General features: G+C 42.4%; 1 protein-coding gene across 2 annotated transcripts in view; it reads left to right on the top strand.

Moving 5' to 3' along the window:
• Positions 1-22,242: 22,242 nt before the first annotated feature.
• Positions 22,243-23,953, top strand: part of acss2 (acyl-CoA synthetase short chain family member 2) — a 79,996-nt gene continuing 78,285 nt past the window's right edge. For both annotated transcript variants that reach the window (XM_043710551.2, XM_043710550.2), the window contains exons 1-2: positions 22,243-22,504; positions 23,003-23,198. In XM_043710551.2, the coding sequence (XP_043566486.2) occupies positions 22,363-22,504; positions 23,003-23,198 (338 nt within the window). In that variant the 5' untranslated portion in view covers positions 22,243-22,362. The remainder of the gene's footprint in view (positions 22,505-23,002; positions 23,199-23,953) is intronic.

The following is a 23,953-nucleotide window of genomic DNA, read 5'->3' as shown; positions in this document are numbered from 1 at the left end:
AAAGAGGACTGATGAGGGCAGAGTAGTAGATGTGATCTATATGGACTTCAGTAAGGCGTTCATCAAAGTTCCCTATGGGAGACTGGTTAGCAAGGATAGCTCTCTCAGAATACAGGGAGAACTAGCCATTTGAATACAGAACTGGCTCAAAGGTAAAAGATAGAGGGTGGTGCAGCAGAGTTGTTTTTCAGACTGGAGGCCTGTGACCAGTGGAGCGCCACGAGAATTGGTGCTGGGTCCATTACTTTTCATCATTTGACTTGGATGTGAGCATAAGGGATATAATTAGTAAGTTTGCAGATGACACCAAAATTGGAGGTGTAGTGGACAGCGAAGGTTACCTAAGATTACAACAGAATCTTGATGAGATGGGCCAATGGGCTGAGACGTGGCAGATGGAGTTTAATTCAAAGTACTGCATTTTGGGAAAGCAAATCTTAGCAGGATTTATACACTTAATGGTAAGGTCCTAAGGAGTGTTACTGAACAAAAACCTTGGCGTATAGGTTCACACCTCCTGGAAAGTAGAGACGCAGGTAGATAGGATAGTGAAGAAGGTGTTTAGTATGCTTTCCTTTATTGGTCAGAGTATTGAGTACAGGAGTTGGGAGGTCATGTTGTGGTTTTACAGGAAATTGGTTGGAATATTGCACGCAATTCTGGTTTCATTCCTATTGGAACGATGTTGTGAAACTGGAAAGGGTTCAGAAAAGACTTACAAAGATGTTGCCAGGGTTGGAGGATTTGAGCTATCTGGAGAGGCTGAACAGGCTGGGGCTATTTTCTTTGGAGCGTCGGAGGCTGAGGGGTGACCTCCTAGAGGTTTACAAAATCATGTGGGGCATGCATAGGATAAAGTGAGGTCTGCAGATGCTGGAGATCAGAGCTGAAAACGTGTTGCTGGAGAAGCACAGCAGGTCAGGCAGCATCCAGAAGGCAGCATTCCTGAAGAAGGGCTTATGCCCGAAACGTCAATTCTCCTGTTCCTGGATGCTGCCTGACCTGCTGCGCTTCTCCTGCAACACATTTTCAGCATGCATAGGATAAATAGACAGTCTTTTCTCTTGGGTGGGGGAGTCCAGAACTAGAGGGTGTTGGTTTAGGGTGAGATGGGAAAGATCTAAAAAAGACGTATGAGGCAACATTTTCATGCAGAGGATGGTACGTGTATGGAATGAGCTGCCAGAGAAATTGTGGAGTCTAGTACAATTGCAACATTTAAAAGGCATCTGGATAGGTATATGAATAGGAAGAGTTTGGAGGGATATGGGCCAGGTGCTGGCAGGTGGGACTAGATTAGGTTGGGATATCTGATCGGCATGGACAGGTTGAACCAAAGGGTCTGTTTCCGTGCTGTACATGTCTATGACTCTATCTAGTTGCTTCCAATCCCACAGGCAGGCAGCATCCAGAAGGCAGCATTCCTGAAGAAGGGCTTATGCCCGAAACGTCGATTCTCCTGTTCCCTGGATGCTGCCTGACCTGTGCTTTTCCAGCAACACATTTCCAGCTCCAATCCCACAGCCCCTTGTGATATCTGCACACATCTGGATAGCAGTAACAGGATAGGCCAGAGTCAGCATGGATTTATGAAGGGGAAATCATGCTTGACTAATCTTGTGGAATTTTTTTGAGGATGTAACTCTGAAGATGGACAATGGGAGATCCAGTGGATGTAGTATACCTGGACTTTCAGAAAGCCTTTGATAAAGTCCTACATAGGAGGTTAGTGAGCAAAATTAGGGCACATGGTATTTGGGGCAAAGTACTGACATGGATTGAAACTTGGTTGGCTGACAGGAAACAAAGAGTAGTGATAAACGGCTCCCTTTCGGATTGGCAGGCGGTGACCAGTGGTGTGCCGCAGGGATTAGTGCTGGGACCGCAGCTTTTTACAATGTACATTAATGATACAGATGAAGGTATTAAAACTAATATTAGCAAATTTGCTGATGAGACAAAGCTGGGTGGCAGGGTGAAATGTGAGGAGGAAGTTAGGAGAATACAGGGTGACCTGGACAGGCTAGGTGAGTGGACGGATGCATGGCAGATACAGTTTAATGTGGATAAATGTGTGGTTATCCACTTTGGTGGCAAGAACAGGAAGGCAGATTACTACCTAAATGGAGTCCAGTTAGGTAAAGGGGCAGTACAACGAGATCTAGGTGTTCTTGTACACCTAATTGAACCTAGCCGAAGCAGTTGGACTCTGAGTGACATTAGTTCCTAAACCAGCGAAGATCAATTAGATTCTTCATAAATTATAGAAAAGTAAATGCAATATTGGATAACAAATTCATACCCAATTTCTCAATTAGAAGGTAATATCAATAGGGTTGGTAGAGTTTAATTTCTTTCTAAGATTGATCTATTGAAGAGGTAAAAGTAACATCAAAAGCTTAGGAGATATTATGTTTGCATTAAATGGGTTATATCAAAGTCTAGTGATGTCATTCATGTGTAAAAATGCTCCCATGACATTCCAAAGACTTATGAATCCATTTGTAGCTAAAGCGCCAAGTTATAAATTATTTAGACGATGTTGTAATATTTGGTAAATTCTGTGGAACATGTGAAACAGCTAGGATACTTGTTTAAGCAGTTACAATCAGCTGGTTTAGAACTTAGAAAAGTACAGCACAGAACAGGCCCTTTGGCCTACGATGTTGTGCCGAGGATTAATCCTAATGTAAAATAGTAATAAATGTCAAAGTGAATTCACAAAAGCAAGGGTAACTTACAAAGGACACATTGTAAGGCAAGTGTCCACAGCAGCAAAAGTGAAAGCTGTGATGGAATTCCTCATCCTTACAACTAAGTGGGAAATCATGAGAACTTTGGGAATATGTGGTATTTATCAGCAATTTATGCCTAAATTCAGCACAATATCTTCTAACTGAGTTGCTACAAAAACAGGTGAAGGTCACATAATTAGTAAAGTGCTGGCCTTTGAGAAACTAAATGCAGTCCTTTTAAATGAATAGTCTAATAATTGAACTAGGGTTGGCTGCCCAGACTTTGAAACTTCTTAAAATGGCAATTGCTAGTGACTTGAGGGTTTTTGTTTTAGATTAGATTAGATTCCCTACAGTATGGAAACTGACCCTTGGGCCCAACAAGTCCATACTGATCCTCCAAAGAGTAACCCACCCAGACCCATTCCTCTACCCTATATTTGCCCTGACTAATGCGCTTAACACTATGGGGAATTTAGCATAGCCAATTCACCTTACCTGCACACCTTTGGTGAGGCAGGAATCAAACCCAGGTCCCTGATGCTGTGGGGCAGCAAGTTCAAGATGATGAATCTGGGTTTAAAATGCCAGTGCTGTACTTTTCTAAGAAATTAAACCAATATCGGAAGTAATTTGCACTGTAGAAAATGAAACTGAGAATATGATTGACTCTTCACAATGTAAGTCTTTGATAAGGTTGAAAAGAAATATTAATATATGGTGATCATAATTTATTAGATTTTGTAGAGAAATTTAAGACTAAATCAAGATGGTTCTGAAGAAGCTTATTGATTCAAAATTGTGAACAATTAAGTGAACAGCAATGACAAGAAAAGGCATAGATCATTGAGTAAGCTTTTAAGAAGCATTTAATCTAAGACAATTTCAGAAGTGCTTTAGCTGACTGTAGTCTTATCACCATAGGCAGACAGAACACAAAAAGCATAACTGCAACTAGTTATATAGTATTACTTTCTAAAGCAGCAGAACCTATAAAACAGATGCATTATCACAAAAGTGTACTGAAGCAGATTTTTTCTTGCATAAGACTTGAACAAGGGTGATTGACTAACTTTTTCAAATGTATTGTAGACATGTGTGTCCTTGGTAATGAAAGACAGTACATTTAAGAATGGTATTTTCTTATCTTTAAGTGTGGATGTATGCGAGAGACCACATTTTCCATTTTATTGGGATTATAAATTGAGGTAGAATTTGGATTCCTACTGTGGAAAAATCAGTAAAGTTTGACAATCCGAGGGAAAAAAAATCCATTTAAATGTGTTTCAAGTAAAAGATATTCTGATGGCCTTTGCCTTCTAGTCGAGTTGCAGAGAATAAAACAAACTGGTATGTACCAAGAGCAACAATTTGTCAAAACTTAAAAGGACAGAGAGTAAAAGGAACTTTCCATCTGTTGTCTGGACTATTGATCTTGCGTTTTGTTTACCTGTCCATATTCTTTCTATTTGTAGTATATGTTAAACCATTTTTGTCTCTCTTAATAATGATTATCATCTCCTGTTTTAGAATTTTGAAGGGGTATAATAAGTCTTATCTGAATGAGAAATCCTTTCATTTGCTGTTCATAAAGTTAAGTGCATTACAGTGAATAGTTATTTTTACTGCTCTGAAGCAGCCTGATGTTGCTCCTGGGATGGTCTCATTGGGATTTTTATATATTTTTGTTAATGCTACTATCAGTACACTTTTTTCCTAGTTAAGCCGTACAATAGAAACAGTTTTGCTTTAAATCTGATTTTTACCAAGTCAGTGATTTTTGGCTTTTTATTATCATTTGCCCTTTTGGGACATACATGAGTTCCTTGTGCGAGTATATTCAGTTTTGAACAGAATATGGTATCATCATCATCATCATCTAATAGAACTGACTAAAATTGTGTAATTAAATATTCTATAGTTTTAAGGTCTGGAATTAACATTGGTTTCTCACTATCTTTTGATTCTATTGATAATGAAAATGTAATAATGCTATGATCACTCCTCCCTGATGCTGTCACATACGGAAAACTATAGCTATATTAATATCATTGGACCCTAAATCAAATCTATGACTGCCTCGTTACTTTGAGTTAGCTTACAGTTTTTTACAAATCTTTCAGCTATCGTTCAGTATCACACTGTTGCCTTGGCAAATTTTAGCCCCCAGCAGAGATGTCACTTATTTTAGAAGCTTTAGTAATGTTTATTTCTTGTGCTTCACAAGAATGTGCTCTTTCACCTGGAGGCCAGGATATTAAGAAAAACATATTTGTGCTGATGATTGATTCATTATATCCTGTTAATAAATATAACCACCACAATGTTTTCCTGGTGTTCTCTATCCTTTGTGAATCCATTGTAACCGTTTAAGTTAATTTCTTGATCTATTATTCTCAAAATATGTCTCCGTGAAAGATATGATATCTAACTTCTCTAATTTAGTATAAGATTGCAACTCTAACATGTATATTTTAAGTGTCAGCTATTTATAGGTTCTGCTGCTTTACAAAGTAGCACCATAAAACTAGTTGCAGTTATGCTTTTTGTATTCTGCCTATGGCAGTAAGACTACAGTCAGCTAAAGCACTCCTGTAATTCTCTTAGATTAAATGCTTTTTAAAAGCTTACTCAATGATCTATGCCAAGCTGAACATCTTTTTATACATTCAGGAGATGTGGGTGTTGCTGGCTGGACCAGCATTTAACTCCTACCCCTGATTTCTCTTAAGATAGTGATGAAGTACCGTCCAAATGACTTAGCTACACCCACAGTGTTGCTAAGGAGGTAGTTTTCCCATGTACCTGCTGTCCTTATCCTATTAAATGGTAGTTATTGTGGATTTGGAAGATGCTATCAAAGGAACCTTGGTGAATTTGTGCCATACACATTGTTGGTACTGTGCATCATTGTTGGGAGTGAATGCTTGTGGATGTTGAGCCAATCAAGTAGACTGCTCAATTGTGCTCTGGATGGTGACCAGCTTCTTGGGTAATGTTGAAACTGCATTCATCCAAACGAGTAGGAAGTATTTCATCACACTTCTGACTTGTGCCTTGTAGATGATAGGCTTTGGGGTGCCAGGAGGTGAGTTACATGCTGCAAGATTCTTAACCTCTGTTCTGTTCTTGTAGTCATAGCATTTATATAGAGTCTAGAGGGCTACAACCCAGAAAAGGGCCCTTTAGACCATCAAGTGCACCAGTCAAATATAACCACTCAAGCCCATTTTCCAGCACTTGGCCCATAGCCTGTATGCCTTGGCATCTCAAGTATACATTTAAATTCCTAAACTTTATTAGGGTTCTACCTCTACTGACGGAAATGTGTTGCTGGAGAAGCGCAGCAGGTCAGGCAGCATCTAGGGAACAGGAGAATCGACGTTTCGGGCATTAGCCCTTCTTCAGGAATGAGGAAAGTTTGTCCAGCAGGCTAAGATAAAAGATAGGAGGGACTTGGGGGAGGGGCGTCGGAAATGTGATAGGTGGAAAAAGGTCAAGGTGAGGGTGATAGGACAGATTGGGGTGGGGGCGGAGAGGTCGGGAAGAAGATTGCAGGTTAGGGAGGCGTGGCTGAATTTGATGGATTTGACTGAGACAGGCTGGGGGGAGGGGAAATGAGGAAACTGGTGAAATCCGAGTTCATCCCTTGTGGTTGGAGGGTTCCTAGCCGGAAGATGAGGCGTTCTTCCTCCAACCGTCGTTTCGCTGTGGTCTGACGATGGAGGAGTCCAAAGACCTGCATATCCTTGGTGGAGTGGGAGGGGGAATTGAAATGTTGAGCTACAGGGTGGTTGGGTTGGTTGGTCCGGGTGTCCCAGAGGTGTTCTCTGAAACGCTCCGCAAGTAGGCGGCCTGTCTCCCCAATATAGAGGAGGCCACATCGGGTACAGAGGATGCAATAGATGATATGTGTGGAGGTACAGGTGAATCTGTGGCGGATATGGAAGTTTCAGCACCGCCTCCCTAACCTGCAATCTTCTTCCCGACCTCTCCGCCCCCACCCCAATCTGTCCTATCACCCTCACCTTGACCTTTTTCCACCTATCACATTTCCGACGCCCCTCCCCCAAGTCCCTCCTCTCTATCTTTTATCTTAGCCTGCTGGAAACTCCTCCATCGTCAGACCACAGCGAAACGACGGTTGGAGGAAGAACGCCTCATCTTCCGGCTAGGAACCCTCCAACCACAAGGGATGAACTCGGATTTCACCAGTTTCCTCATTTCCCCTCCCCCCAGCCTGTCTCAGTCAAATCCATCAAATTCAGCACCGCCTCCCTAACCTGCAATCTTCTTCCCGACCTCTCCGCCCCCACCCCAATCTGTCCTATCACCCTCACCTTGACCTTTTTCCACCTATCACATTTCCGACACCCCTCCCCCAAGTCCCTCCTCCCTATCTTTTATCTTAGCCTGCTGGACAAACTTTCCTCATTCCTGAAGAAGGGCTAATGCCCGAAACGTCGATTCTCCTGTTCCCTAGATGCTGCCTGACCTGCTGCGCTTCTCCAGCAACACATTTCCGTCTCTGATCTCCAGCATCTGCAGACCTCATTTTCTCTTCTACCTCTACTGTCCTAACAGTCAGATTCCCACTACCCTTGTTTTCCCTCATCCCTGTCTAAACTTCCTGCCCCTTAAATCTATGCTGGCCATGGTCATTGATCCCTCCAACCAAGGGGAAAAGTTCCTTCTTGTCTAATCAGTTCACACCCCTCATAATTTTATACATCTGTTATGTACCCTGTCAGTCTCTAAGGAAAACAATGCTAGCTTATCAAATCTCTCTTGGATAGTCCAGTTCAGATTCTGGTCAATGGTAACCCACAGGATGTTGCTACTGGGGGATTCAGAAATGGTAATGACATTGAATGACAAGGGGCCACGGTGAGATTCCATCTTGTTGGAGATGCCTTTGCTTGGAATTTGTGTGGTGAGTATTATTTACCACTTGTCAACCCAAACCTGAATATCATTCAGGTCTTGCTGTATTTGGCCCTGGACTGTTTCAGTATCTGAGGAGTTGTGAATGCTGCTGAATGTATAGTAGTTATTAGCAATCATCTGACCTTATGAGGATAATATAATTGAAGCAGTTGAAAACAGTACCATGCAGAATGCGGAGGGCTCTTCTGCCACAGCGGTAGTACCATACTTCTGGACCAGAATGCCCAGGTTGCAGTCCTACCTGCTCCAGGTGTGTGCCATAATATCTTTTAAACGGGTTGATAAGAAAATATAAATATCCTGAGGAACTCCTGCAGAGAGAACCTGGAATTGAGAGATGATTTTAAGGGTGACCTTAGAGGATTATAAAATCATGAGGTGCATGAATAGGATAAATAGATGAGGTCTTTTCCCTAGGGTGTGGAAGTCCAGAAGTAGAGGGCATAGGTTTAGGATGAGAGGGGAGAGATATAAAAGAGACCTAAGGGACAACTTTTTTCACACAAAGGATGGTGCATGTATGGAATGAGCTGCCAGAGGAAGTGATGGAGGCTGGTACAATTACAACATTTTAAAAGGCATCTGGATGGGTATGTGAATAGGAAGGGTTTAGAGGGATATGGGCCAAGTGCTGGCAAATGGGACTAGATTAGGTTAGGATATCTGGTCGGCATGGATGAGTTAGACTGAATGGTTTGTTTCCATGCTGTACATCTCCATGACTCTGACTCTAATGTTTTGTGCTCTATATTGGCGTAATTGGTTTGGTAAGATGACAGCATTTTCAAAAGCAATCTCTTTTTAAATTTGCAAAAAGCACCTAGGCCATGTTGCAATACATCTACTTCCAGAGTCCAATCATGTCTTGTCTGATGTCCTCATATTATGGTAGGCAGGATTTTGTTAATAGAAATAGCAAAGAGAATCAGATGTGTTGTGGTGGTCTTGTCACACATCAGGATGTCCTTCCTGAGCAAATACTGAATCTTAGTAGCAATACCTTTTCAGTGAAGTTGGAATGTATGAGTCTGAGTTGAATCTGAGACAGCATGGTAGATCCTACTTATTTGTGGTGGTCATATTTGTTTAACATCTTCAGGCTTGTTTAAGTCAGACAGTTACGGATTAAATAGACCATAAAACGTTTAACTGTCTGATATTAATCTGGCACTTTATGCTGTTAAATGCTAATTCATATAATTATGTTGCTGCTATCCGTCAGTGAGGGTTGATGTCATGTTTTGCCTTTATCTGATCCATGACCATGATGATGTCAGCTACACAAAAACAACCAGGTACACTTCATTAAATCATGTATGTTGTGATAGGTCTAGACTTACTGATATACCTAGTGGAAACAATCAGAAATTATATTGTCCATATGGCATTCATATGGACAGACCAGCAGCTGTACTTCACATCTAGGTTAGAAAAGAAGCTGGCATTAAAAAATCTAGGCTGTTGGTGTTTTGTGTGGGAACCTTTTGAGAGAGGTTGAGGTCCCTTGAATCTAGGCATACGGTTATGCTCTTGTAGTCTTTCTTTAAGACGCGTGATGAACTACACCATTCTGTGCAGTGGTCGACCTCCAAATGATACAATTTCAATTCATATCATTCAAATCTTCTCCTGAATGTGCAACTACACTTCCTTAGATGATTGATAATTGGGGTCGGATCATCTTTGAGATGTAATGTCACATGATCCTTATTATTGCTGATCGTGTCAAACAGGTACAGACATTTGAGATCATTAACTGACTCCATGGCTTCCCACTTGGTCTGTTTTACTACAGGTGGTGTGGCTTGGATCTCAAAGGTAATGTTGACATTTGTGCATTACACTAATCCTGTCATTGCTGGACCATTGATATCTACCAGGTAGAAGATTTCGAAAATCGAATTTGAAAGTGCATATTAAAACTGCAGTGTGTTTGTACCACTGCATAGAATTGATTTGTTGTCTTTTGTAGGTTTTATCATGGAATACCACTTGTTGGGATACATGTCTTCTGGGGGAAAGTGAGGTCTGCAGATGCTGGAGATCAGAGTTGAGAATGTAGCGCTGGAAAAGCACAGGAGGTCAGGCAGCATCCGAGGAGCAGGAGAATTGATGTTTCGGGCACAAGCCCTTCATCAGGAATGCATGTCTTCTGGAATGCATTGTGGTAAAATATCAACACTATTGCTAGTATGAATTTTGGCTTTGGGGGTATGTCGGCCTGTCTTTTGAGTACATTGTGTTGTTGATAAAAATGAGGCTAATCTTATTGCGGTGTGGGAGATTGACAATATTAAAAGCTTGATTATCTTCCAACGGTTGCTTTTTGCATTGTTGGCTGTGTATTTTGTTAAGTTTGTGTACATTTAGACAGCTTTTCCATGCTGCTGGCATTATGATGTATCATGTTTATTACCTGGATCATCATCATCTGGGTCTTTTGAAACCATATTTTCTGGACGTGTGGGCCCAGTGGTTTTGGTGTCATGTTTTGCAGAAATGAGAAAACACCAGACAACTTTTGCAATTGTGATGAATAACGTGTGACAGACCTTTGCTGGTTTGATGCATTTTACTAAACGTGTTACCTACACCCAAAGCATGTAATTTTTTTCGGCCTACTACTAGGACTTCATATTGGTGTCCATCTTCCAGCAAATCATCAATGGTATGGGCCTTTTCCTTGCCCAAAAGATCGTTCTGGAAAGCTTTGATTGGAGTAGAGGCAATTATGAACAAGTTTATAATCTCCAAGTTCTTCAGAAAAATCAGACTCTTGTCCTTTCCTGCATTATCTGGCAAAAGATGTCAATGTTGTCAATAGACACTTGGGCTCTGTCCATATGACATATATTGGAGCTTATTGATCCAAAAATTGATTTATACTTTGAGCTAGTCCTCAAGTACTCTTCAAATCTTCTCTAGATCTTTTGCATCAACCTCAAAGAACAGAATGTATTTATTTGATGAATCCCTGTCTAACCAATATCGAGTAATACTTTGAGATTTCATGTCTGGATCATTTCTGCCTTAATTTGCAAAGTAAAGCTGCATGTGTAACTAAAATATTTTAAATGAATGTCACAGGCTGTCCAAATCCATAGTCAAAAGCTTGTCTTCCATTTTTATTTGAAGGTTTGTGTCTTTTTGTTTTGAGGTAAAATACGGGCCTGGCAGCATATGTGGAGAGAAAGCAGAGTTAATGTTTTGGCTCCCGTGATCCTCCTCCAGAACTGGAAATTTTTCTAGCAATTCCTTTTTTTGTTTCCAATTCACAGCATTTGTAAGTATAGGCCTGTTTGTTCCTTTCTTTTACTGGGTTTGTTCTTTCATTTTTTTCTTCCTCCCTCTTATTTAACTATTTATGGCCTCTTAAAGAAGATTTGATTGTGTGTCTCTGTCTTTTAGGTAAAGTCTTGTAAAAGTGTATTTTTGAAATTAAAAAATCCTTCATTATGAGATTTTTATGTATACACAGTCATAAACAATTCAGTTCTGTACAATAGCAGAGGAAGAAAACAAGCAAACGTTGGAGTTGGACTCTATGCAACAGATAAACCAAAGGCGTCTCTACTTGTACAAGACTTGTACATGCATCTGAGGCACCAGGTGGTCTGATAACCTCAGCAGGAAGACCTCAGAGAATGGTCTTTCCCCACTGCGCCTTGGTTGCAGCTACCTCAAGCTTTACTGCGTCCGTTAGCACTTAGTCCTGCGCCTTGGAATGTGCCAGTTGGCAACTCTCAGTTGAGGTCAACTCCTTGTTCTGGAAGACCAACAAGTTTTGGACAGATCAAAGAATGTCTTCAACTGAGTTGATGGTCCTCCAGGTACAGTTGATGTTTGTCTTGGAGAAGCAGAGTCCTGCATCATGGAGCAACTCAGGACAAACCTTGACAAAAGCCACTACATCTTTCTCCAAACATCCTTTGCAAAGGCACATTCCAGAACAAGATGTGTGACAGACTCTACTCCCGTGTGGGCAGTGTGCGGTGGCATGGACCAACCGGGTATAAGAGAAAGATCTCCCAAGTAGTGCAATTTTCACCACTAGCCGAGCGATGTCTTGGTGCTTGTTGGAAAGTTTTGGGAAGTGAGGTATTGTGCCAAGTTACTTTGTTTGCTTGGGGAACAAAGCAACAGAGAAAGTGGATCCTGTTTCCCGTAGGGTGTCGCGGATGCTATGTACTGACTACTTCCTCATAGACTTGTAGTCAAGACTGTTTTTCTTTATAAGTTTCTCCACTAAGGACAGATTATACAGATAAGTCTAACTACTCTGAGTATTCTGAAGCAATGAGGCCAGTCTCATTCTTTGGAACCCCAGGGATAGATAGAACTTCAATGTGTAGTGATACTTGAAATTTGCATATCAAGGGTCTACTCACAGCTTGATGTGGCCATCAGGATGAGGGTGGCGTTGGCTATGTCTTCCCCTCCCCTAAAAGACCAGTTTCTGCCTCACCTTGGCAGTACACTCCTCCCAAGAATTTGCATATGCCCTAGCACCTTTAGGTAATCTTATTGTGAAGGGGATAAAGGATCAGTCTCCCAAAGAACATGAACTCCCTCTTGCCTCTATTTATCTTGGCTCCCCACGCCACTTTGAACTGGTCACAGATGTTTGAGTCTGTCCACTGACAGCAGATCTGAGCAGAAAATGACGATGTCATCCATGTTCGGGGAGCTTTGTCCTGCAGGCTTCTGCTGCTTAGAATAGTTACCCCTCTGTCTCCTATTCTTCCTGATGGACTCAGTAAAAGGCTGTCATCGACCCACAAATAAGGCAGGAGAGAGTGGCCAGCCCTGCCTGACTCTAGATCTGATCAGGAGGCTTTCTGATTTCCACCCATTGATCCAGACTGCATTAACAATGACATAGAGCAGCCAGATCCAGTTGTGAATTCCCTCTCCAAATCCCATTTTGGAGATCACATCCTACGTGTAGGTGTGTGATATCCTGTCAAAGGCTTTCCCCTGGTCCAGACTGATAAGGCAGGCATCCTGTTCTGCACATAGACGATCGTATCCCTGAGGAGTGTGAGGTTCTCAGAGATTGTCCTGCCCGGTACAGCACAGCACAGGACAGGTTTGGTCAGTGTGAAAATCCAGTCCCAGAGCAGACCTTTGGCGATGTCTTTAAACAGGATATTGAAGTCTGCATTCAGCACTTAAATTGGTCACCAGTTTCTAATTTCCTCCCTCTCCCCACTTCTGCTTGCAGATGAAGATAATGATAGCTTTCCTCATGGATCTGCACATGTACTGTCATACACCTCCACCAGGTTCTGGCCAATCACATCCCCACAGAGCTTCCAGGAGTTTTATTCTTTGCTAGGGACCCTCGGGCCTTGGTCTGCTCATCCAGAGAGAACGGCTGGTTTAGCTTTTCCTGTATGCTGTCACCTAAGATCTCTGGTAAAGGACAGGAATAACTGGGAGGCCACACTGTCTGTGGGCTTTGTTTCATACAGATTGGCATAAAAAGTTTTGCTAATCCTCAGGACGTCATGTTGCATCCACCAGAGGGAGCACACAATAGGACTGATGAAAGCACTGATGCCAAATTGGAGCAATTCAAATATATTGCAGCATACTTCACTCAGTGTTGTTGATTTTAAGACATTCACGATCTAAGTTGAGAGAGTAATAAAAGACTACAAAGGTTAAATGTGTGGGCAAAGATCTGACAAATGGAATATAACGTGGAAAGATGTGGAATTGGAGAAAGTGAGGTCTGCAGATGCTGGAGATCAAAGTTGAAACTTTATTGCTGGAACAGCACAGCAGGTCAGGCAGCATCCAGGGAACAGGAGATTCGACGTTTCGGGCACAGGCCCGAAGAAGGGCCTGTGCCCGAAACGTCGAATCTCCTGTTCCCTGGATGCTGCCTGACCTGCTGTGCTGTTCCAGCAATAAAGTTTCAAAGATGTGGAATTGACCATTTTGGCAGGACGAATAAATAAGCATATTGTCGAAATGGTGAGAAGATTGCAGAGCTCTGAGATAGAGGTTAATAAGCAGGTACAGCGGGTAATTAGGAAGCTGTTATTGAGTCGAATCAAATACAAAAGCATGGAGGTGCTACTTCAGTTACACAGTGTATTAGTACTGCAGTCGTGGTCTCACTATGTACAGTATTGCCCTCCTTATTTAGGAACAATATAAATGCATTGGAATAGTTTAGAGATGATTAGATGATCTGTTAAATATTTCTAGCAATGACTTATTTCAGATTTCTAGCATCTGCAGCATTTCTCTTCTCTACAAATCTGTCCATGATCTCAACCTTCCAGACCTCTACAATTTCAGTGTCTTGTGTTGCTGTCTGTTCTTCCAAGTGTAAACAATAAATTTTCTAAGAACAATTTCTGGAATATGCTCCATAAGATCCTTACTACCTCTGTCTTCCTTCAAAAAAATTTATCTTCAATCTTGCTTTCAGACACTATCCTTATTCCTCCTTAAGAAAACATAAAAAAAGGAGTAATCCTTCACCCCAACCTATCAAGCCTACTCTGCTTTTCATTCAAATCATGGCTGATTTTTATCTAACTTTTATTTTATCTATTTGTCTTGATTTTGTAACATCCAGCAGCATGCACCTAACAAAAGCTTAGCAATCCCAGTTTTGAAATTTACAACTGACTTAGCTTTTGGGACAGCTCCAGGATATCCATTAGTTTTGCCTAAATAAATACTTCCACTGTGCTCGAAATGTAATTGTGGCTACCAGTCAGGTGATTTTAAAAGGTTGCATCAAAAAATCTTAAGACATCTTACTTCTGTTAAACATACTTCATAAGCCTCTTGAAAGTAATAGCCACTTTTGACATCCAATAGAAGCTCAGGCCCTCATAGCTCGATTATAAACAACTCTTTTAAAAACACATACTTAACAAAGAATGGAGGGGGAAAAAAGGTGAATTTGCTAGTGGGGCTAAAGAGTTAAATTATGACAACAATGTCATCCCACACAAGCTTTTATTTCACAGAAAGGAATCATACTCCAAGACATCATAGCTCTAATTTTACATTTGTTCTCTTCTTCATGATGCCCTACTAAAGGAAATAGAGCAACTAACTGAGGTGTCCTTTTATCATTTTCAGTACCTGCATTACCAGTGATCATCCAAATGTAATGAAGTAAAAGCCTAATTTAGTTTCACCTATTCTCATCATAAACTCTTTTTAGCCCCAGTATCATTCTGACAAATTCACCCATTTGCTCTTCATTCTTTATGTATGTGCCACTGTTATCATTTTTAGATGTTTACACAGTATTCTATAATTGAGCTATGATGTCCTGAAGAATGATTACTTCTGTAAAATAAAAAATTGTATTGGACAGTATCGTAATGCTCCTTTTATACTTCAAACATTAAGGAAGTCAAGTGTCCTGAAGAAGGGCTCATGCCCAAAACGTCGATTCTTCTGCTCCTTGGATGCTGCCTGACCTGCTACGCTTTTCCAGAAACACATTTTCAGCTCTGATCTCCAGCATCTGCAATCCTCACTTTCTCCTGGAAGTAAAGTTCAACCTAGATTAATAAGTACACCATCATGTGCCACATTGACTTTTTTTTCATACCACCATTCATCATGTTACAGACACTTATTACAGGAGATAACTATTATATCTAGCTAGTACAACCTGGACTCTTGCTCAGTAACTCCCTCTTCCTCCCTCTCCTCAGTCCTTCCTTTGATTATTACTTAATCCTTCAATCTCATTGAATAAGATATTTATTACAGAAGCCATCATTCTGACAACTAAGAATAAAAATGTTTTCCAACTCCATAGGCCTGAATCAATTGGGCTATCTTTGGTCATCAGTAATCATAATTTCTCACCATAGAATTGTAGTATTTCCAGCAAGCTATTGTTTAACATTTGTTTCACAAATCTGTGGGACATAGGATGGGCCATAAATATTGCTTTCCCAAATTGCCAGAGGGTGTAAGAACAAGAACAAGCCAAGTAGTAAGCGACTAAAGTTATGTGGATCAGACCAGATCAGTCACTTTACCTGAAAAATGTCAGTGAACCAGTTTGATTTTTACAACTAAGGCATAGCTCAGCAATTTTCTGTTCTATTTAAAGATTGTCACGTGTACCAAGGCACAGTGAAAAGCTTTGTCTTGCGAGCAATACAGGCAGATCACATAGTTAAGTAGCATAGAGGGAAATAATAGTTAAATAGTGGCAAAAACAAAAACACAGGTACAGGTAGGTGAATGTTAAGAGTTTGAGAGTCAATTCAGTATTCTAACAAAGTAGGGTAGAAACTGTTTCGAAACCGGCTGGTGCGTGTGTTCAGGCTTCTGTACCTTCTCCCCGATGGTAGAGGTTGTAGAAAAGCATTGCCAGGGTGGGATGGATCTTTGAGAATGCTGGCGGCTTTTCCTTGACAGTGGGCCTGGTCGATGGATTCTATAGATGGGAGGTTGGCCTTTGTGATTGTTTGGGCCGAGTTCACCGCTCTCTGTAACCGTCTCCGATCTTGATGTAACAGTTGCCATACCAGGTAGTGATACATCCAGACAGAATGCTCTCAATGGCGCACCTATAAAAGTTGGCAAAGGGTATTCGTCGTCATGCTACATTTCCTCAGCTACCTGAGCAAGAAGAGACGTTGTTGGGCCTTTGTAACCAGTGTGTCCATCTGAAGAGTCCAAAAACCTTGTTGTGGATGACCACTTCTAGGGACTTGACAGTCTCCACTCATTCCACCTCTGTGCTGTTCATATGTAGGGTGGACATGAGTAACATCCTGCCAAAAGTCAATAATGAGTTCTTTAGTTTTGCTGGTATTGAGAGCTAGGTTGTTCTCAGTGCACCGTTTTTCCAGGTCTTCCACCTCCCGTCTGTAGTCTGTTTTGTCGCCATCCGAGATTCGACCGACTATGGTGGTGTCATCAGCAAACTTGTAAATGGCATTAACCTGGTATTTGGCGACTTGGGTATACAGTGAGTACAATAGGGGGCTGAGTACACACCCCTGGGGGGCTCCAGTGTAGAATGTTAGTGAGGTGCACCTATGCACCTGCTGCACTTCACTGATTGTGGCCTGTGGGTCAGGAAACTGAGGATCCAGTTGTAGAGAGTGGGGCTTAGTCCGAGATCACTAAGTTTAGTAATCAGTCTCGAGGGCATGATAGTGTTGAAGTGTAGTCAATGAGAAGTATTCGAACATAGCTGTTCTTGGCGTCAAGATGTTCTAGGGAGGAGTGAAGGGCAAGTGATATGACATCTGATGTGGATCTGTTGGTCCGATAGGCATATTGGAGTGGGTCAAGAGTAATGGGGAGGCTGGAGTTGATTAATGCCATGACCAGCCTTTCAAAGCACTTCATGACCACCGAAGTTAGGGCCACTGGGTGGTAGTCATTGAGACATGCTGCATGAGCCGCCTTAGGCACAGGGATGATGTTGGCCCTCTTGAAATGGGCAGAGACAGGGGCCTGCTGCAGGGAAAGGCTGAAGATGTCTGAGAAGCCCTCTGCCAATTGATCTGCACATGCTCTGAGTGCACAGCCTGGTACTCCGTCCTCTCCCATTGCTTTCCTTGGATTCACATGAAGGAAAGCTGATCTGACCTCTGATGAAGTGACTGTTTGGATCGGTTAGTCAGGAGTTGCTGGAATAGGTGTTACCTCTCTGCCGAAATTCTGCTCAAAGCGAGCACAGAAGGCGTTGAGATAATCTCTGCTGAAATTCTGCTCACAGCGAGCATAGGTGGCGTTGAGATAATCTGGGAGGGATGTGTCATCGTCTACTATCTTGCACTGTCTCTTTTTAGAACCTGAGTGTCAAGTTATTTTTAGAATGACTTGAGTACATTCCACTGTTAAAAGAATGAAGGGAGAATGGGTGAATTTGCCAGAATGATACTGGGGCTAAAAAGAGTTGAGAATGGGTGAAACTGAATTAGGCTTTTACTTCATTTCATTTAGATGATCACTGGTAATGCAGGTACTGAAAATGATAAAAGGACGTCTCAATTAGTTGTTCTATTTCCTTTAGTGGGGCATCATGAAGGAGAGAACAAATGTAAAATTAGAGCTATGATGTCTTGGAGTATGATTCCTTTCTGTGAAATAAAAGCTTGTGTAGGATGTCATTGTTCTCATAATTTAACTCTCTTTAGTCCCAGTGTCACTCTAGCAAATTCATCCATTGTCTCTTCATTCTTTGTTAACAGAGGAACATACTCAAGCCATTTTTGGATATTTTTGATATCTCATTTAGTAGAACAGAAAACTACTGAGATATTGTAAAAATTAAACTGGTTCACTAAATTTTTCAGGCAAAGTGACTGATCTGGTCTGACCCACACATAACTCTAATTTCTCATTACTTGGCTTGTTCTTGCACCCTCTGGCAATGTAGGAGGGCCATAAATATTGCTTTGCCAATGTCCCACAGATTTGTGAAACAAATGTTAAACAATAGCTTATTATTAGTGTACTTATTAATCTAGGCTGAACTTTACTTCCTGTTTGAAATATAAAAGGACCATTACAATGCTGTGCAATTTCACTAGTGTACTGCATTTGCCCCAAATACAGGGATCAGCTGATGCCACTAATAGGATCATCTCCCTCTGCCAACAGCTCTTGTCCTGTTCCATTATTAAACTGTCCCCACTTTCATTGATGTATCAAAAAGGAAATTTTGAAAATTAAACAGGTCAGGCAATAAACAAACTGAGAGAAACTGTGAACGAGCAGAATTTGGGTAAGAGCTCCAAGGTTGGATCAAATTTCATTTCTCATTTTTAAAATTACCATAGCTACTTGTCTACCACCCCCTGCCATAGGGTAGCTGATGGCCAGCTAGATAGGGAGGTCTTCAAAACCTGCCTGGAGGATTGCTCACAACAACCTCCTTGCCAGCTACCTCCAGCCAGGGGCCCTTTCCCAATACTTCAAAGTGTGGGGGAGGCTTGGTGGTAAAAAGCAGGGGAGAGAGTGCATGCACAAGCATTCTGCAGGGTGTCTGGATTACTCAACTGATCTTCTGTCGATTCAGCCATTAATGTACTTGTGCGTAGGTATCCTTTCTATCCCCAATAACATCCAGGTAAATGGCTTTGGGTGGGAGTGCAGCAAAAATCTCCAGCATTTTTGTATTTGCTCTCAAGGAGGAAGAAAATCCTGACCAATGTTTTAAGGCCAATAACCTTTAGCACCTCTAGGCTCGTAGAAAGAAGAATTAAGTTTCAGACCTAATTCAAAAACTTTTCACTTGACATGACCCTCCAGTGCCATTGAGGTGTTCTGTCCTGCATGAGAGTTGGCAGGTTTTTTTTTGTTGATTTACTTTTACTTCAAGCAGCTGCCCCACATCTAAGGATTGTCCTTCATTAGTACTTAGCTGTTTTCAGACTCCTTTACTTTGCAGAAAAAAAGTTGTTTATTTTATGAATAATGATAGAATTTTTATTAAAATCTGGCAATTATAGATAATAGGATGAAATGCAACTCTTCAGTACTTCAATCCAATTGCAAAGCTGACCAAAGGAAATAGGAAGACAGGTTGGCCATTCGGACCCTTGAGCCTGCTCCATTGTTCATGGATGAACTGACATTCCTGATATCCAGTTTCTTGCATTTTCCTTCATCATGATTCCTCTAATGATTAAGAATCTATCCACCTCAGGCTTAGATATGCTTATGCACTCTGCCCCCACAACTCCCTAGAGTTCTAAAGACTCTAAATCCTCACGTTCCTCCTCATCTGTCTTGAATTGGAGTCCTTTATTCTGAGATTATACCCATTCGTCCTTGATTCCCATGAAAAGAAACATCCTCTCAACATTTAACCTATCAAGCCCTCTAAAATTCCTACATGTTTCAATGACTTGGACATATCAAAGAACAGAAACCAGCACATTCCATTATAAAAGATAAAAGTTTTAATCTAAGATTGTTTACTAAATCACATCACCATGATAACTCCTTTGGCTATAAATTCTGTGACCATGATTTTAATGTCCACAGCCACTTGTAAGAGCAGCGCTCTGAAAGCTAGTGCTTCCAAATAAACCTGTTGGACTGTAACCTGGTGTTGTGATTTTTAACCATGTTCAATGAGATCACTCTCACTTATCTAAATGCCAGTGAGTAGAATCCAACCATATTTAGTGTTTGCCCATAAACTATTCCATTTATACTGAGAATCATCTTAATGAGCTGAAAAATGTGTTGCTGGAAAAGTGCAGCAGGTCAGGCAGCATCCAAGGAGCAGGAGAATCGACATTTCGGGCATAAGCCCTTCTTCCTGAACAAGGGCTTATGCCCGAAACATCGATTCTCCTGTTCCTTGGATGCTGCCTGACCTGCTGCGCTTTTCCAGCAACACATTTTCAGCTCTGATGTCCAGCCCTCACTTTCTCCTCAATCATCTTAATGAACCTTGTGTAAACTGCCACTAATGAAACAATATCTTTCCCTAAATAAGGGGACTAAAACTGCTCATAGTACTTCAAATAAGCAAAATCGACGTTTCGGGCAAAAGCCCTTCATCAGGAATAAAGGCAGAGAGCCTGAAGCGTGGAGAGATAAGCTAGAGGAGGGTGGGGGTGGGAGAGAGTGGCATAGAGTACAATAGGTCAGTGGGGAAGGAGATGAAGGTGATAGGTCAGGGAGGAGAGGGTGGAGTGGATAGGTGGAAAAGGAGCTGGGCAGGTCGGACAAGTCCGGACAGGTCAGGGGATCGAGTTTCTGGAGGTTAGAAGCTAGGATGAGGTGGGGGAAGGGGAAATGAGGAAACTGTTAAAATCCACATTGATGCCCTGGGGTTGAAGTGTTCCGAGGCGGAAGATGAGGCGTTCTTCCTCCAGGCGTCTGGTGGTGAGGGAGCGGCGGTGGAGGAGGCCCAGCACCTCCATATCCTCGGCAGAGTGGGAGGGGGAGTTGAAATGTTGAGCCACTGGGCGATGTGGTTGATTGGTGCGGGTGTCTCGGAGATGTTCCCTAAAGCGCTCTGCTAGGAGGCGTCCAGTCTCCCCAATGTAGAGGAGACCGCATCGGGAGCAACGGATACAATAGATGATATTAGTGGATGTGCAGGTAAAACTTTGATGGATGTGGAAAGCTCCTTTGGGGCCTTGGATGGAGGTGAGGGAGGAGGTGTGGGCGCAGGTTTTACAGTTCCTGCGGTGGCAGGGGAAAGTGCCAGGATGGGAGGGTGGGTCGTAGGGGGTCGTGGACCTGACCAGGTAGTCACGGAGGGAACGGTCTTTGCGGAAGGCGGAGAGGGGTGGGGAGGGAAATATATCCCTGGTGGTGGGGTCTGTTTGGAGGTGGCGGAAATGTCGGCGGATGATTTGGTTTATGCGAAGGTTGGTAGGGTGGAAGGTGAGCACCAGGGGCGTTCTGTCCTTGTTGCGGTTGGAGGGGTTGGGTCTGAGGGCGGAGGTGCGGGATGTGGATGAGATGCGTTGGAGGGCATCTTTAACCACGTGGGAAGGGAAATTGCGGTCTCTAAAGAAGGAGGCCATCTGGTGTGTTCTATGGTGGAACCGCTCCTCCTGGGAGCAGACCGATCCCCTGACCTGTCCGGACTTGTCCGACCTGCCCAGCTCCTTTTCCACCTATCCACTCCACCCTCTCCTCCCTGACCTATCACCTTCATCTCCTTCCCCACTGACCTATTGTACTCTATGCCACTCTCTCCCACCCCCACCCTCCTCTAGCTTATCTCTCCACGCTTCAGGCTCTCTGCCTTTATTCCTGATGAAGGGCTTTTGCCCGAAACGTCGATTTTGCCTGTCCTCGGATGCTGCCTGAATTGCTGTGCTCTTCCAGCACCACTGATCCAGAATCTGGTTTCCAGCATCTGCAGTCATTGTTTTTACCTCGTACTTCAAATAAGGTCTCACTACACCTCATACAGTTGCAGTTAGGCTCCTCTTATACTCCAACTCTCTTGAAGGGCCTACATTCCAATAGCATTCCTGATGACCTGCTGCACCTGTATGCTAGATGTATTTCGTGCACAAGTGCCTCCAAATCAGTTAGTTTTTTTCTCCATTTAAATGTTATTGTTCTTTTGTTTTCCTGACCAAAATGAACATCACATTTTCTTACATTATATTCCTTTGCTAACTTCTTGCCCATTTACTCAAACCATCAATATTTCTCCGCAAACCACTTTTATCCCTCACAACCTGCCTTTCCACCTGTTTTTGCGTTGTCTGCAAATATGGCTGCAGTACTTTCACTTCCTTCTTCCAATCTGCGTTGTACAAACGAGCAGCCCCCTCACCACCCAGTGGCTGAAGGGCCTCGCACACTGGATTCCCTCCCACGAAGCTAGAGCAAGTCTGGCTGATCTGAACTTCCGCGTTGATGTCCGGACTTGATACTTCAGGGATTTTTGTAGCCGCATGCCGCACGCGCTGGGCTCCGATTGGCCCGAGCTCTCGGATCCCTGCAGCGCTATTGGTGGGCGCGGATAGAAAGGAAGCGGGTGCTGATTGGTGGGGATGTGGCCAATGGGAGGGATGGATTGGAGGCAAGGGCGGGGCTTGGTCAGCCCAGGGACTCGGGCTGTGTGCTTTTCCTTCTCGCTCTGTGTCTCTGTCTATCGCCTTCATCCCGGCTCTCCTCGCCGGGACAGCTTTGTCCCTCCTCTCCAGCGGCGATCGGCTCAGCGCAGCCGCCTCCCTCTATGCCAGCCACCATGATCCCTGACAAGACACCTGTTGAAAAAGACGTCTATCACCCTGCTCCCGAAGTTGCTAATGGAGCTCATGTCTCGAATTTCCAAAAGTACAGGGATCTTTACCTACAGTCCATACAGAACCCGGAAGGTAGCGTGTGCTGCACGTTATTTATGCTTCACGCCAGCCGTGTCATTTCATATTTGTACTACATTTTGTTGTGTTCGGGAAGTGTTGAATTTGACATTTCGAGGAGGCCTGTTCCCTGGTAACAGGGCCTTTTGGCACTTCTTCCATGTTTGTGAAGCGCCCATCTGTGTTATTTGAGCATGTAGATATTAATTTTTATTTCCGCGTGTCATTGAGTGTTAAAGGCGAGTCTCGTCTCTGCACCCTTCCAGTCCAAGGAGAGATCAGTGATAAGCTGAAATTGGCTGCAAAGATACCATGCTTTGAAATCTAACACTTATTTACATATTTCGAAGGCGTTACGCCAAAAGAAATCAAAAATTGATATCGTTGATCATTAATGTGCAGTATTGCCAGAGATGTTTACCCTAATCCAATTTCTCATTTTAGCAGAAACACTTGTCAAAATACATTGTGCTGCAATTTTTTTAAAAAAACATGTTTTAATTTTTTGTGCAGAGTTCTGGGGGAAAATCGCGAAAGAGTTTTACTGGAAAACTCCCCAAACTGGCAGTTTCTTCGATTATAACTTTGATGGCACGAAAGGCAAAATTTACATCAAATGTATGGAAGGTGCGACCACCAACATTTGTTACAATATGTTGGATAGAAATATCAAAGAGAAAGCCCTGGGGGATAAAATTGCATTTTATTGGTAAGTGATGAGTTTGCACCGAATCTAGAAATTGAAATGAACACATCGTGATGTTAGAATTTTGTTGAAATGGCGGTCTTCCTTGTGCCATAGAAAGTTGCAAGACAGATGGGTTCTTGTGGTACACTAGTAGAGTCCCCACTTCTGAACCAGGAGGTCTGGGTTCAAGTCTGACATGACACTCTTCTGGAGCCTAAAATTTCTAAACAGACTGATTAAAATATTTACAAGACAGAAGGATACTTTGGACCGATGATTTTTTGAACAATTTAAAGATATTGAACTCCCTCTCATTTGTATTCCTCTCTATCATGTATTTTGTCTCTTGAGATGAAATGGCATCTGCATCAGCAACTCTGAGTTGTCAGTCATCATTCTTAAAAAGTATAGAAATATTTCTCAAGCAGTTTTTCACTTAGTGATAAGTTTTAAATTAATGATCCTTTGTCACTCTTAATTCAAGATAGCCGTATTATATAACTTTCAGAGTCAAAAAGTGTGGTGCTGGAAAAGCACAGTCAGTCAGGCAGCATCCGCTGAGCTGGAAAGTTGATGTTTTGAGCATAAACTCTTCATCAGGAATATGATAGTATATAACTTGTCCTCTTTTTCCCTTATCTCAAGTTTCCTTGTTGCTTTTGACATTATAACTGGTATACTTGTGCGACAAATTACTGGAGGACACCAGCAATTTAAATTTAGGCATTGTACAACGAGCCTTAAAGTACCCAAATGGAAAACCAGTGAATAGATAT

This window comes from Chiloscyllium plagiosum, unplaced genomic scaffold (assembly GCF_037043375.1).
Source record: "Chiloscyllium plagiosum isolate Xiang-an unplaced genomic scaffold, Cpla_swu_hap1 HiC_scaffold_15, whole genome shotgun sequence".
Taxonomy (NCBI): Eukaryota; Metazoa; Chordata; class Chondrichthyes; order Orectolobiformes; family Hemiscylliidae; genus Chiloscyllium; species Chiloscyllium plagiosum.
Note: the sequence above shows the minus strand (reverse complement) of the source record. Positions and strands in the feature narration are given on the sequence as shown.